Consider the following 16,257-nt stretch of genomic DNA (forward strand, 5'->3'; position numbering starts at 1 on the left):
TTTTCTTGTGACAAAAACTGTCTTCTTGTCAACATAGCCAAATATTTAAAATGAAAGTTTAAAAAATGTGCACGAAATTATTATTTTTAATTAATTATGCTTAATGAAATTGATAAAATTTGGCTAAAATCATATCCTGAAATCAACATTTTCATTGTATCTACCACCTCAATAAGCTGAATTGGTGGAGAGTGAAAATGAAGCCCATTACTTTTGATAACTGTATGTGTGGTCTGATTGTTTTATCAAATTTGGGCTATGTCTGCTTTTGAGACTTAAAAATACATCCTTTTTGAATGCAGTAGTGTTTCACTTACAGTAAAAATAGAGCAGTCAGAATTAAGATCTTAATTGCTTATCACCTGGGTGATCATCTGAAAGGACACTGACAGCATCTGTCAGATTATCACTGGTTCAGACTGTGTTCTTATAAAGCATTACCAGCTTTTTGAACCTTTGGTCTCTGTATGCTTTTTGAAGGTCTTTTAATGTTACAATGTTATACATTAGGAAGGACAAGATGACTTTTAGATAAGCATTTGCACTTTTGATCATGATGCCTGAATGGCATTACTTAGCTCTGTTAAGCATAATACTCTTGTTTTCCTAATGGGCTGGGCTATTTGTGGTTCCCAGATCTCTCTAAGGCATTACTGTATGGGATCAGATGCAGTGGTAAACTTACTGCACCCCATATTATAAAGGACAAAATGTATATTAATATTCTTAGCAATTAAGTATTTTGAATTTAAGACAGGTTTGATAAATGTTCCATTAGTTAATGTTTAAGGTTATCTCATTTTTCAGTCATTCCTTTGAATGGTATGTTTCTGTTAAAACCAAATTGTGTCTGCCATCTTTGCCACGGATTCCCTGCTTTTTTTTTTCTTGCATGTAACTCATGTGACTTAATTCCACCATTATTGTTAGTAAAATAGCTGTCTATCTTTCTGTCTTTATATTACACTTATTAAAAACATATTAAAATGTAAATATATATATAAAAATTACCATCATATGGAAATTGTATTCCAAATTCACAGAAGGTTGTGAAGTTTTTCCACATAGTATTAGGTACCAAGTGGTTTTAATGGAACAAATTTGACAATCTCTTGATTCAGAAAGGTAAAATGTAAGTGAAAACATGTGAGGTACTGGCAAGGGGGCTTGTAAGTACACAAAGACAGGGTCAGGGTGATACTCAGAGTGTCTTACATTGTGTTTACCATTTTTGTATATGCATAAGAAATCCTTCAAACATTCCAAATTAAATATACTTTCAGAAATGAAAAATAAGTTCACCAGTGACACTTACCTCTCTTGGTAGAGATTGAAGAGTGGAATTTTGTAAAATCCTGCACATGGCAAATTGCCAAGATCAGCAGACAAGGTATATATTTTCAGTGAATTTGATTATTTGAAGCAGTTTACTTTTTTTTTTTTAATTGTCTGCGTTCTTCATAAAGAATCCAATCAGGTGCTTTATTACAGCTGTTAAATTGGTGACATTGTGTGAACTGCAAATCCCTGAAAATCTGCCTAGGTCATCTAGCTAATTTTAGCTTGGAGGTTACTTAGGATTTTGGCAGGGCAAATTGTACTAACTTTGTACTACGTGGAGCTATTGAGAAAACACCTGTGGAGATAACTCTGGTTGTGATTACAAATGAGAAAAAATAGGTGTGGAACTCAGCATGGATGAAGAATTAGTTATAGAAGGGTGACAATGAAAGTTAAACCTATCTTTCAGCTAGGTGACTTTTGAAGTGTGATGCATTCATGATGAAATTAAAATATTTATCAGATTGCCTCTATACCATGTAACCTCTCTGTGAAGGAAAAATGTGGTGCATTTTAGAAGTTCTGAATAGAGTTGTTTTACTTGTTGTAATAAAAACACAGTATGCCATTTCGTAACAGAAGGGAATGTGGGAAGAGGAGATCTTGCTGTTGATGTAACCATGCAATGTACAGTATTTGTTCTCTTCAGAAATTATCTGCCTTTTATGGACTTGGCATATATGCCTGCACCCATCATTCTCACAGGAGAAGAGCATTGTTTCTGGAGAAGGATGGTGGAGTAAGAATACTGCCATTTTGCTGTGAGACTTAAAATGAAGTTATGAGAGCAGAGGGGACAGAGTTGTCATGAGAAGACTTTAGTAGCAGAGGGACATGGATGCAGTGCAGACACTGCAGAGATGGACTAGAGGGAGATTAAGGCTCAGGCATGCCAGTCTGCACACAGGGCTTTGCGATCCCTCTCCCTCTCCCTCTCCCTCTCCCTCTCCCTCTCCCTCTCCCTCTCCCTCTCCCTCTCCCTCTCCCTCCCCGTCTCCCTCCCCGTCTCCCTCTTCCTCCTCCCCTCAACGTTGATTCAGTAGACTATTTATTTTTTGTCATTTGCCACAGTCTGGAAAGGTGATGAGTCATTTTCAGTGGTTTCTGGGAGCTGTGACCTACTGCCCTGTTTTCTGTCCTATCTCATCATCTCCTGGCCAGGATTGCCGTAGCGTATGGCAGCACTCATACTTCTCTCTTCCTTATCTTTTCTCAGTCACTTTCCTCCAAAGAGCTTCAGCCTCTCTTTTTTACTTTCCATTAAGCAATTTGCAATCAGACAGATCAGAAAATGTCCTAGGAAAAGAAGGTGTTGGAAGACAATATCAAAGACATTTGGCTAAAGAAAAGAAGCAACAAGGCAAATAAGCATTATACCTCTGAATAATTTACCTCTCTGTGAACCAAATCTGTTTTTCTCTCTTTGTTAGTTAACTTTCTCATCTTGTCCTCACTCTTTGTACCCTTGTGGAAGTGAGGGACAGAGAAGAAGAAACAGAATATCATCTGAGCTGGCTCTTCAGTAATCTTCCAGTTAACACATGGGGAAATTTTTGTGGGACATAGTCTCATGGTTATAAGCCAACTGCAAGACTGGGGAAGTTGCACTATGAAGAACTGTTATGTGACTGATTGTCTACATTAATTTTGTCTGGGTGTGCCTGAACTTTTGTTCAGTGTGTCCTGGCAAGTGCTATCTAGTAGGCATTTACTCATTTTCTGCATAAAGGCTATAAAGGATCTCTTTCTGGTACTGCCAGGATTATACTTTATTTGTGTGGATCTAAGAATGTGCATCCCTAAGAACTCAGGTGGTACCTCTGTCCACATACCTTTCATGTTGGTAAAGTTTCATGCTATAGTCAGGCACCCCTGTAAGCCTGAAAGCTCAAGACTGTGCTACTAAGAAATGCCAAGGAAGTAGTGATTGATGCATACATTTTTGTTGGGAAGCATATCCAGTCTTCTCCAGAAATTGTGGATCTGTCAGAAGATGTAATTGCATGCAACTTGGAGCAAATCCTTTTGAAGACTGAAAAGCTGACGTTACAAATAGAACCAGCCTCTCCTCATCTTCATGAAGAATGTCAGAGGAAATTGTTTCCTCTCCCCACTCCTAGCCCATTGCCAAGAAAATTTCTAGCTCTGGAACAGGTCCATCTGTTATCAAGTTTCATGCTTCGTTATGCAACACGTGGAGCTGATGAAAGCCTAAAAAGACTGCTTGTCTATCTCCAGAAGCTGACTGGTGTCTTTACATAAAGCGTTTTGCAGGAGTAGGACCAACTATTTATATGCATTTTTTCTCCAGCAACAGCTAGTTGCAGAAGCTTTAGTTTCTGCCTGAGGTGGAGCATTTCCCAGGATTCCTATTGCATGCTTTTCCTTTTCAATCTGTAGTTTTCAGGGGTGATGTAGTTACCCTCCTCTCTTTCCAGTCCCCAAATTACGAGAGGAGAAAGATCAGGTGGGGAATCATGGTAGGTCCTTGTTGACCAACATGTTTTAATTCTCCAAAACTCAAGATATTAATGTTAATATTTTCTCGTCTTGTGTAATCTCCCAGGAAAATGCATCTCAGGTTCTGGAGAATCTTTGAACAACGGCTGTAGAGGACGATGTCTCTTTAAAAAAACTAGAAGGAAGTCCTCATGCTAATTGATGCTGCCTGCCATCCAGTCTCATTTGACCACACCCACTTTTTAAGACACATATAAATATCTTTACAGAGGCAGAAAGAGAGCGGAGAGTTGTAATTTTCTTCTTTTACCAAAAAAACCTCCTAGAAATAAACCATTGTATGTTTTGTGCCAGAGTGGGTGACATTCCAAGTATCCATTTTTTTCTGTATAAGAATACAAATTTCTATTTCCTGTTTCATCAGGCTGTGCAGAGCTTGTGGGTGTGTGGGGCTTTTATCAGCTTGGAAACTTAGGTAATCTGTTCTTCCCTGTGATGCTGTAGAATATGTTATGCTTGAGCAACCAAGATAAAAGGTCTGAGAGCTGCAGATTATTGTTTATCTGCACTGAAATATCGACATACTGCCTTTGACTACTTTCAGTATACTGGAGATGTGTGGGCCAGATCTGCCTGGGTGTCATCTTTGGCTAATTTTTAAAATTAGAAATGGCAGACATACTTTTTGACAGGAAGGGTTTGTAGGTCTGAGAGGGACAAAACAATAGGAAGGACTGTATTTCTAGACAATTAGACCTTAATTTTCCTTATCTGCATCACAAATGTGGGGAACTTGGGTCACCTAAGTCTTTGATGAATGCCTGGTAAGATCTCTTTTCCTACATGTGTTTCATGTATTCTGTTGATTCACTTTTCATCTTAGTACAGAATGGGGAAACTTCTAGAAGTCTTAACAATTCTGAGGGTAAAAAACCACATTTGCTGTCTGGCATTAATGTGTACTTTCCTTTTTCATAGTTGACATATCAACTATGTCAACTTCCACCACACCTTCTTCCTTCCTATCTAGGACAACACATTTTTATTTCACTTACCTTTGTTTAGATTTTTTAAAGGACTGAATCCAGCTTTTGAAATAGAAGTGCAGGACGTATTCTTTTTATGCAGTCTGTAAAGGTTCTTTTTTTCTTTTTATGGTTGCTGTTTGATAGGTGGAGAGTTGCCTGCAAGGCAGATATTTCAGGGGTAGTATTTTGAGGGTAAACATAATTAAAGCTGAAAAGTTCAAAAAGCTTTTGTGCTTAAAACAACACAATCAAGAAAGCAACAAAATATGGAAGGGGAGAACAAGTAACTTAAAATTGCCATATAAATGTTATATTGAAAGACATTTCCATAAAGCAGAATGTTTTTAAAATTTGTAATCTGGGATAGAGATGTCACATGAAACTCAAAGGATAGGGAGAACAGGAGTGAAAACAGTGTTTTCTGTGTGAAATGTATGTTTCTTAAGACATTCAGATACAAGAGAAAAACATAGGAAACATAAAATAGGCTGAAGTGCTTAAAATGGGGTTTTGGAGGGAGATGAGAACTGATGCATTTGAAAGCAAAAGGGTTATTTTAGCTGGAAACCTGAATGCAGATGGCATCCTCAAAAAAGACGGATAGCATCATATGTCTTTTAAAAAATTAACATCTGAAAACCCCCATTTGAGTATGGCAACAGGATTTTGTGATGCTGCTCTGAAGATTAAATGGATGAGGGAATTGAAGTGAATTTGTGTTATCAGGCAGGCATAGCTTCCTGGTGCATGACCTTCAAAAGGTGAAATTCCTGTTGTCATTGTCCTAGGGAAATAACAGGTCATATACAACCTGTGTGCTTAGTAACAGATCCTCACAACAATTTTTTTTTAAACAAACTGGCTGCATTTGAGGTGAAGAGAGACTCAAGAAGTGAAGAACAATTGGCATGACTGTGACAGAATAATATTTGTGCAACTTTCTACTTAATTTCTTTGTAGCTACTGAGTTTTATTTGAGAGAAGATATGTCACAGTAGTAGATCAGGGACTCAAGTGTTCAAAGCAATAAATCATGGGATCCTGCAGGATGATATACAAAATCCTGTTAAGGACAATATGCTTCAGTAGCTGTTTCTGAGAATGTAGGAGGAAGGATTATGGATCCTAGTGAAATGAAGCAGAAATTTGTTTAACCATTACAAATCTGCTTCTGATTCTGTTACCATCCTGTCTTATGTGAACATGCACTCATAGTGTTATTTTCTGCATGCAGAAGTGCTTGTTTCTATTTGGTATCTTTCAGGCTCTGTAAGGAGTAGAGCATTGTTAACCACCTGAATGATACACAGAAATTGCAAACTCTGGCTTGCAAGCAGCTCAAGAAGCTTCCCCTTGCACTTGTCCTTGCATCCCCCTTCCTTGTTCTTGCACTAGAAAGCACTGCACAATTGTGTTTAAATTCAGTACTTTTGCTATACAGTACTGTAGTTATAACAACCCATTAAACTGCCATCAGGTGTTGGCTGGTCTCTTACATTTGTTTACTGCCTTTTATAGTGAGAGATCAGGGTTAGATGGTTTTCTTGTGAGAGAAATTGTTCTGTTTTGAATGAACCTATAAAGGAAATTCCAGCATTTTTATTCTTTTTTGTAATCCCTTTTGCCCACAAGACTCTTCTTTCTTCTCTATTAGGTCTAGTTTTAAACTGCAGTATGTTTTTTCTTGTGGGGAGTTAGAAATGCAGGTTGTTTCTAAGCAACGCACATTCTAGTCTCAAGGCTTTGGCACCATAACGCTTTGAAAGTTGCACCAGAGTTAGATTTTTAATTTTTTTTTAATAGGTCAGAGTTGGAGAGTGGAGCAAGCTTTTATAATAAGTCACATTGTTTTAAATTTAGAGAACCAGATCAGAGAAGCTTGTTTCACTTCCTCTTATCCAGTTCCCAAACTGCTTGAGTATGCAGTGAAGTGGGCCAGATCCTTTAAATAGTCCTAACCTTAAAATAGTGCTCATGATGCATGCAGTTGCGAAGGCATTGTGGCTGCAGGTCTGTCCATGCAGCTCTTGGAGTTTTGTGGTTGGAGGTGAAGAGCTGGTGCTGGTCCTGCCCTCAGCCCCTCTCCCTTCACCTGCAGCACTGCACCCTGTGCTATGGCTGGCAAGCATTACCAGTTTTGTATTTGAAAATGAATACTGCGTAATAGTAAAGACTTGGATCTGGTCCTTTTTTGGAGCTCTTCTTCAGGAATGGTGTTTTCAACAGGATTCCTACATAGCAAGCACAGGTGTGTGTTAATTACACAGTGCTGAATACTTGATATCTTATAGGATTCTTCTAATATTTTTCCATATTTCTTATCCTGAAATGTCAAGCCATTGTGTGGATAATAAGTCATATTCAATTGAGCCAACTAATGGCAGATATACATCATGTTTTATGAGGTGGCTCTGAATCATGGCATCTTATTTGTAGAGGGACTGGTAGGTCTGAATTCTCTGCTTATATGATGCATAGACCAACATAAATGTGGAGGAGCTAGCTTCACACACATGTACCAGTATTCTGGCATCCTGCATAATGTGCTGGAAAAGTGAAAGAAATGTATCTTTATCATATCATCTATGTTTATTTCCATATTTATATTTTAGCCTTATATTTGCTCAAATTGAAGTAGCATTTTTTGCAGAGCCCCTTGGCTGCAGGAACTCTTGAAAAATGTTTCCCTTCCATTAGTACACAATATAGTATGACAAACATCACAAAGGATATCAGAATTTGAGAAGTACTAGCACAAGAAAAATGTATAACATCTCAGGAATTCAGTTTAAGCAGACACAGACAAGAAAATCTTGTCTGCAGTGCTCAAATCCTTTTTTGGAGTAGGTGGTTATTTAGTAAGAAGTTAAATGATTTACTATAATAAGAAAATTTAAATACAAATATTCTCTTACCTCATGTAGAAACTAGCATTATAAATACGAATGTGCCTTTTTCCTTGGGCTACAAAGCAATCATTTGTCTTTTTCCTGGTGAGCAGGAGTGTAAACAAAAATATGTCTTTATTCACTCAAAGCCATGTCTGACTTCTTATTAATTGGTAAGGCTTTTTAAGGGAGCAGATATGTAAAACAACACCATTTGTGAAGCTGGTATTTTTAGCTGTTAACATGTGAAATGACTTTAAAAGGAAGTTTTGAATGTATTCTGTGCTTTGGAAGAGATGAGGTCTGGAGATTGAAATCTTAAATTTTAACGTAGCTTTGATGTTTCCCCCGTAAAAGCTGGAATTCGATTTTTTTTTTTTAAATACCTTATGTGTGGGGGAGATAACTTTGTTCTTGTTGAGTCATTACAGCTTATCAAGTACATTGTTTACAACAAAACTATTGTCTGGGTTTTTCTACACAGTGTTGACAATTTTGGACTTGGTCTTCTGCTTCAGACAAAGCAGATAAAACGCATGGTGTCATCATATGTTGGAGAGAACGCTGAATTTGAACGCCAGTATTTATCTGGTGAGCTTGAAGTTGAGCTTACACCACAGGTAAGGAGTGTCTCTAAGAGACTGGTGATTTCCTTACATCTAAAATGCTGAGTAGAATAATGTTTAAGTGCTCTTATAAAATTGTTTTGCAATCCAAATGTTTTGCTTGTGTGCAGAAGGCACTTGCTGTCTGCGGTGGGCTCACCCTGACTGGGCTCCAGGTGCCCACCAAAGCTGCACTCTCACTCCCCTCAGCTAGACAGGGAAGAGAAAAGATAATAAAAGACTCACGGGTTGAGATAAGTGAAGGGAGAGATCACTCACCAGTTATGATCAAGGGCACAACCTACTTGGCTTGAGGAAATTAATTTAGTTTATGCCAATCAAATCAGAGTAGGCTAAGAGAAATAAAACAAAATCTTAACACCCCCTCCCCTCCCCCACTTTGCCCCAGCCTTTCCTTCTTCCCAGCTGTAACCTTATACAAAATTTACTCTACCTTCTCCCTGCTAGTGGCACAGGGGAGGAGGGAATAGGGGGTTGAGGTCAGTTCATCACACATTGTGCCCCTCCTTCCCTCTTGATGAGGAGGAGGCCTCATGCTTTTTCCTTGCTCCAGTGTGTGTCCATTCCACACACTTCAGGAACAGAGTGCTTCAGCATAGGTTCCTTCCATGAGGTGCAGTCTTTCAGGAAAAGGCTGCTGCAGCATGGGTCTCCCATGGGGTCACAAGTCCTGCCAGCAAACCTGGTCCAGCATGGGCTCCTCTTTCCATGGGGACACAGGTCCTGCCAGGAGCCTGCTCCAGCACAGGCTTCCCCTGGGGTCACAGCATTCTTTCAGGCATTTCCCTGCTTGGGCATGGGGTCCTCCAGGGGTTGCAGGTGCATCTCTGCTCCCCTGTGGCTCACTGTGGGCTGCAGGGGCACAGCTGCTTCACCATGGCCTGCACCATCGGCTCTCTGGCACCTGAAGCACCTCCTGCACCTCCTCCTTCACTCACCTTGGTGCCTGCAGGGCTGTTCCTCTCACATATTCTCACTCCTCTCTGCTCTGGATGCACTTACATCTGTGCAAAGTTCTTTCTCCTTGTTCAATAGGCTGTCGCAGAGGCTGCCACTGTTACTGATGGGCTCAGCCTTCGAACCAGCTCACACTGGCTCTGTGGACATGAGGGAAGCTTCTGGCATCTTTTCACAGTAGGCACCCCTCTAGCTACCAAAACCTTGCAAACCCAGTACACCATTTTAGGGTCATGCATTTGTTAAGAACTGAATGTCTGTATCTGTGTGAATTCCCTTTTTTAAAATTAATTCATTAATTAATTATATTCATTTGAAATTTATGTATACACACACACACTTTTTTTTTGAGGAATGTGTAAAAAGGCATAAAGCATGCTCAGTACTGTGGCCCCATATAAGGGGAAGGAAGTCAAGGAGCTGCCCTGTTCCCATCTTGATGGCAGCTTTTGGGAATGTCCTGTGGGCAGTGCCTGCCATCTAGTGGGCAGGAATCAAATTAGGAGAGTTCGTTATGACACAAACCCCTTTTTGGCTTGTTCATTAACTCTTAATGAAATTAATCTCTGCATACTGTTATGAACCAATTTACAACTTCCCTTTTTAGCACCATCGTTTTAATTGTTTTAGCACTCTCAAGCTACCCAAATAACATGAATGCTATGATATCCTGAAATCCTCAGTATCAGTTCTATTGAGATCAACTTTTGTGAAGTTGGTGCTCTAAAGCCTACAGCATATTAGTGTGTGGCATTTTCACAGGTGACATATAACCTTTGGGCTTTAAACAGCTATTTATATAAGTTTCTGGGAAAAACAAGTATGTTAAGTTTTTATTGAGAGTAGTATCTTGAGCTTGGTCTCTTGTGAATTATAGAATCACAGAGTCAGGCTGGAAGGGCCCACAGTGGTCATCTGGTCCAGCCTTCCTGCTCAAGCAGGGCCATACTAGAGCACATGGCACAGGATTGTGTCCGGATGGTTCTTGGATGTCTCCAGTGAGGGAGACTATGCCACCTCCCTGGGCAGCCTGTTCCAGTGTGTGATTAGTTACATTGTAAGAAAGTTTCTCCTCGTGTTCAGGTGGAACTACTGTGCATCAGTTTCTGCGTGTTGCCCCTTTTCCTGTTGCTCAGTGTCACTGAACAGAGCCTGGCTGCCTTCCCATGGCACCCATCCTTCAAATACTTACAGGCATTGATGAGGTTCTCTCTCAGTCACCTCTTACCGAGGCTGATCAGGCCCAGCTCTCTCAGCCTTTCCTTGTAAGAGAGATACTCCATTCCTTAAGCAGCTTTATTACCCTTCACTGGATCCACTCCAGGAGTTCCATGTCTCTTTTGTCCTGAGGAGTCCAGAACTGGACACAGCAGTCCAGACATGGCCTCACCAGGGGCCATGGGTAGTAGAGGGGCAGGGTCAGTTCCCATGACCTGTAGCAAATGCTCTTCCTGATGCACTCCAGGATACCACTGGCCTTGGCCACAAGGACACACTGCTGGTTTGTGGACAGTTTGTTCTCCATCAGGTCCTTCTCCTGGGTCTGCTTTCCAGCAGGTCAGCCCCAGCCCGAAGAGGTTATTCCTGTCCAGGTGCAGGACCCTGCATTTGACTTTGTTGAATTTCAGATTGCTCTTGTCTGCCCATCTCTTCAACCTGTTGAGGTCCTTCTAAAGGTCTGCAGAGCTCTCTGGGGTATTGGCTACTCCTTCCAACTTTGTGTCATCAGCAAACTCGCTGTGGAGGCATGTGTCTCTTCGTCCAAGATATTGACGAATAATTTAAACAATACACAGCACTGTATTGACCCCTGGGGGACATCGCTAGTGACAGGCCTCCAACTAGACCCTGTGCTGCTCATTATGATACTCTGGGATCAGCTGTTCAGCTGTTCAGTTCTCAGTCCCTCTTACTGTCTTCTCATCCAGACCAGACTTCCTGAGCTTACCTATGAGGGTGCTGTGAGAGACTTTCTTAGAATTCTGGAGATGAGTGGAAAACCTTTTATACTCAGTCAGCAGACCTGAAAATAGCCAGACACTTGCCATGTCTAATGTTTCATATGTCAAAAATCTCACAATGCATTTTTTCCTTCCTATTTAAGGTTCAGTACTTTCATCTAGAAGACTTTGAATTCCCTAGACATGTAGTTGGCTTTGTGGGCTACAAATAAGCTATGTAGATCCAACATGGGAATAATGGGTCTGCAGTGCATAACTGTAAACAGTAAGGTGAATTAGTTACTTTCTAGGAGATGTGGGGATTTGAAATATCTGTGTCCAGAAAAATAGTCTTTCAAAAAAAAAAACTTTGGTGTAACCTAGGGCAAAATGGGAGACTTTTGTGTTATTGATGCATAATAAGGGAGAGGTCATGGTGAGGTCTTGAAATGCTAAGTCTTCCTGGAACACAAGATGTCGTATCATTGCATGGTTTGCAGCTGCTTCTTGCCACCATTTTGAAAACCAGCCAGAGGTCATTGTGCTTCCTGAAGGATAACTGGGGAACATGCAATCTATGTTGTAGAGGCTGTTAAGCTTGATAATTGATGTTCTTGTCTTGCTTTGAATCCAGAAAAATATACTAAAAAAAAATCCAGGAAATGACAATAATGAGCTGCAAACACATGTTTTTGGCCATAAATCCATAATTAAGACTGATGAGGAATTTTTGGTGTTAGTGTCTATACTACAGCTGGACATAGAGAAGAGTGCGGACAGGGTGGCCAAACAGAGTACAAACACTGCTCTGTCAGCTTCTTGGTATTCTTGGCACAGGCAACCCAGATCACTGGACTCCCTCTTCCTTTCTCAATGTGCCATGCTTGGCTGTTTCAGCTTGGAGTGGATTCTGAAGTTTTTCTTAGGACGTTGAAGAATGAACATCAGTGTGTAGGACTGTTAGAGAAGAAAAACCTTCTAGGATATGTAGTCAGGTGGGAAAGAGAAAAAGAACTCTGCAGCATTCTCAGGAATAATGGGTTGGGAAACAAACTAAAGGAGACGAGACACAGCCAAGTGCTGGGGCCTGTGATCTGGCAGGTAGTTGTATGACAGTGTCATGTTGAGCCGTTCATGACTGTGTGGTTGAGCATTTCTTGCATTGTCCAGTACCAGTCCCACATCGGAAAGATAAAATGTGAGGAAAAAATAGGTGATCACATCTGTCTAGTGAGTACATAGGGAAAAGTTCCAAATGACAGGATATAAAATAAAGTTAACGCAAGCCATTCATCAATGTTTGATTTGTTGTTCCCAAATGATGATTTATCAAATGTGTTTTTCCATAGGGTACACTCGCTGAACGTATCAGAGCAGGAGGAGCAGGAATCCCAGCATTTTACACCAGTACTGGCTATGGGACGCTGGTGCAGGAGGGGGGTGCACCCATCAAGTACAACACAGATGGCACCATTGCCATTGCCAGCCAGCCAAGAGAGGTAAGAGGTCTGATTGCCATTAGAAAGCCTACACCTATGAAAAATTAATTTCTAACATATTTACAAGATAACATCAGTTAGCTGGAGACACATTAGTTTTGCTCCCCTGCTTGCTTGTGTCCTCTGTGATGTGTTAGAACAGTTTTTACAATTTTAGAGTGATTTAGCATCAAGAACTGGTCCCAGTGAAAGCCTGCCTTACCGAGTTACTTTTCACTTCACTGTTCCCTGACCAGGTTCTCTGTGTATTCCAACAAAATTTTGTCCCTGGCCACTGTCGTGCATAGAGCTATTTGAGAACAATCTCCTGTTGGTGGGGCAGATGCACTTTAAATACTGTGCCATGCAGTAAGCAGCCCTGCAGCTGTTTGTGGAGCTTCAGCCTTAGAAGAAATGGGACATTTCCCTGTTAAACTGGGAAGAGCTCAGTTGACACAAATTTGAGGAAATGCATTTCCCAACATTTGAAATGCAATTTAGTGTCAGTAGTTAAAACTGCAAAGAAATAAAAAGAGTATGACTTTCAAGGGAGAAACAAGGGTTTCATTTTGGAAATGGATTTCGAGCAGGAAAGAGAGATCTCAGTGCCATAATTTTACTTGAAGAAATGGGTGGGGCTGATTTTCTGTGTTCCAGTTAGGCTGCCTACAACATTAAATTTCACCTTGAGAACATAACTGGGGTAAAGGTGATTCCACTATAACCCATGATTTTAAGTATTTTACACATGATTATTTGCAGTATCAAGGCATTGACTTAGTCTTTTTATTACCTTAAATTTTTTACTGCATATGTCATTATGATGTTTTCCCATTTGGAGGAATGTTTTGCTCATTAAATAGCTTATAAGTTTATTAACATTTTGCTTCATTTGATTTTCTTTTGACATTTGTGGGAAAATCTCTCATACTCTCCTCTAGTAACTGAGGAGTGCTGATAACATGACTAGTGTGATTTGTTCAATTCCACTCTCCACATCCATTTTGCATGGATGTATCATTTTATAAAGGCTCAAATCTTTTATGGTACTGAAAAATTGACTTCTGATACACTTTTCTCATAATTCCTCCCCCTCTGAGCAACTTTAAAAATCTCTCAAGTAATAATTTTGTGTGTAGTCTAACGTTCTGCATTGTTAAGAGAGGTGCTCTTTCCTCTCTCTCTCTATAGGATTAAAAGACTAGCTGTGTCCCTGTTCCATATTTTGGCTTCAGGCACAGTATCATTCATTGCAAATATTGATCATAAATGCAGGGAAAAGCAATTGAAATTCAGTCTGTCAGATGACATGATTTGAGTAGTGTATCTCAAATTGACTTCATTTTGGATTTAGGATTTCAGATGGTGGGCAGTGTTTATGAACTTTTTCAATAGTTCTGCATTAGCACTTCAGCTTTTGGTTAGCTGGTAGATGCACAGGACAAAGCATGTCTAATTCCAGTAGATGGAGCAGGAGGAATAAGGATTCTCATGCTGTTTCACTAGAGACACTGTGATAAAATGCGTTTACAGCCTTTCCGTGCTTCTCTGTAATCATGCAGTTTTTCAGTTAAAACTTTATGTAGTACAAAAAGAAGACAAAATACAATAGTCTGCAAAAGTAGCCCCAAAAATAAGTATTACACATGAAATCTGTTGGAAGAAACTTACATCTCAGTTTTGTACTTCTCTCTGTAGGTGCGAGAGTTTGATGGCCGTCACTTTATTTTGGAGAAATCAATTACAGGAGATTTTGCTCTTGTGAAGGCATGGAAAGCTGATCGTGCAGGAAACATCATTTTCAGGTATGACTTGTTAACTGGTGGGAAAAGATTATTTTACAGTTTAGATAATGAAAGAGAGGGAGAATTCTGTCTCCTGTGTTATGGCAAAATAATGTTTTACTGATTTCACATTCTTTCATATTGCCTTTCCCTGCTGTCAAATTACACTGTTTTAAAACACCAAAATATAATTGCTTTTTCTAATGACTTTTGAGAATTCAAACATAGCTGTGAAATAAAACATTGTAGTTAAAAATGAGACACAGCAGACCAAAGTCTTTATGATGACTATTGAGAAATTTAGTGACATTCTCTTCCTTTTGATTTTCATGTTAGTTTGGGTCCTTTTTCTTAAACAATTGTAGACTGACCCAAGAAGTACATGTTCATGTATGACAGAAGAGAACTGAATCAGTCTTCTGGCCAATCAGTGATGGGAAAACTGATTGTCTCTAAAGAAAACTGTGTTTAAAGTGGATTTGATCTTGGTGGTTTAGGGAGAGGCATCATATGAATGTAAACATCTTTGCAATTAAAAGTTTGACATTGCACTAGTAAGAAAATCTCTTACATGAATTGCTCTGTTTATGTTCTGGTTTGTCCTGAACTGAAGCAGGAGAGAGGTTTGCTTACGTTTAATGCCTGGTTTTTATTTGTTTGTCTTACGGCTATCAGATGAAAAGGTAAGTGTTGTAGTTATCACTTGCAGTTTACTGCAAGCAGATGCTGATTGAGAGTCTGTCTTTTTTGGTATTAGAACAAATATGGAGTTGAAAAAGCAATGGCAAAACATGTGTATAAAATAATATCCATAAAGTAATGCTTTTCTTTACATATTATATGTGTGTATATATATATACACATACATTAATAATATTAAATTAAAATACTTGAACATTAATAAATAAGTTTTTATTTTGCCCAACTCTTGACATCCTGACTTGCCCACTGGCAAGGCAATATGGTTTCTGATTGAAACCTGAACTTTATTGTGTGTGCAGATGAATTTGATGGCTGCTAAACGGCTCTCCTTAGGATCTGGTACATTGAATACAGGAAACACTCTTCCTCCTTGGCCTTGTCTTTCTTTGATCCTGAGCCACTACTCTCTGTGCTTTTACCCTCTGTCTATCTACTCATGCATAGCAGATATGTCTGAAAAATTCTTTCACTCTCCACAGAAACAGACTGGTTGTATTCTCCTTTTACTCCCTTCCTTTATGTCCTGTTGTTCTCTATGTCTTTCCTTCTTCCTGCTCCTTTCAGAAGTCTTCATATGTCTCCCACATTCACACAAGACAGCTGATACCAGATACTTCTTCCGTCCGAAGTGAAGACCTAAAAATCTTGACTCTTCCCTTCAATTGTAAATGATCAAAGATGAAAACATCATCATTTGGTATCCTACACCAAATAGAATATTGCTAGCTCAAAGGACGTTGCTTATGATAAGCAGTAACCTATTCTGTTTCTGGATGAGACATAATCATCTGATGACCTAGAACAGAGAACATAGGCTCAACTTATAACTTGCCGTCTGCTACCACTTTCACAGTAGTGTGGTACTATTTATAGTGTGTTTCCTGTGACTCTGTGTAGCCAATAGCAATGGTGTAAGTGTCTGCCAAACTGTTAATCACCCTCAAACTAAGAGCTTTTATAAATTCAAAAGATGTACTTTAGGTATTCTTACTGGGACCACAGGCTGGCATTAATATTTTTTCTATTCTCAAACATCAAGCTATAGTGTTTTAT

At 39.6% G+C, this 16,257-nt stretch overlaps 1 protein-coding gene across 2 annotated transcripts in view; it reads left to right on the forward strand.

Moving 5' to 3' along the window:
- OXCT1 (3-oxoacid CoA-transferase 1) overlaps positions 1-16,257 on the forward strand; it is an 84,883-nt gene that overhangs the window by 8,383 nt on the left and 60,243 nt on the right. For both annotated transcript variants that reach the window (XM_085042994.1, XM_085042995.1), the window contains exons 4-6: positions 8,202-8,337; positions 12,590-12,739; positions 14,417-14,523. In XM_085042994.1, coding sequence (XP_084899120.1) covers positions 8,202-8,337; positions 12,590-12,739; positions 14,417-14,523 — 393 coding nt within the window. The remainder of the gene's footprint in view (positions 1-8,201; positions 8,338-12,589; positions 12,740-14,416; positions 14,524-16,257) is intronic.

This window comes from Lichenostomus cassidix, chromosome Z (assembly GCF_008360975.1).
Source record: "Lichenostomus cassidix isolate B80296 chromosome Z, HeHo_3.0, whole genome shotgun sequence".
NCBI classification, from domain to species: Eukaryota; Metazoa; Chordata; class Aves; order Passeriformes; family Meliphagidae; genus Lichenostomus; species Lichenostomus cassidix.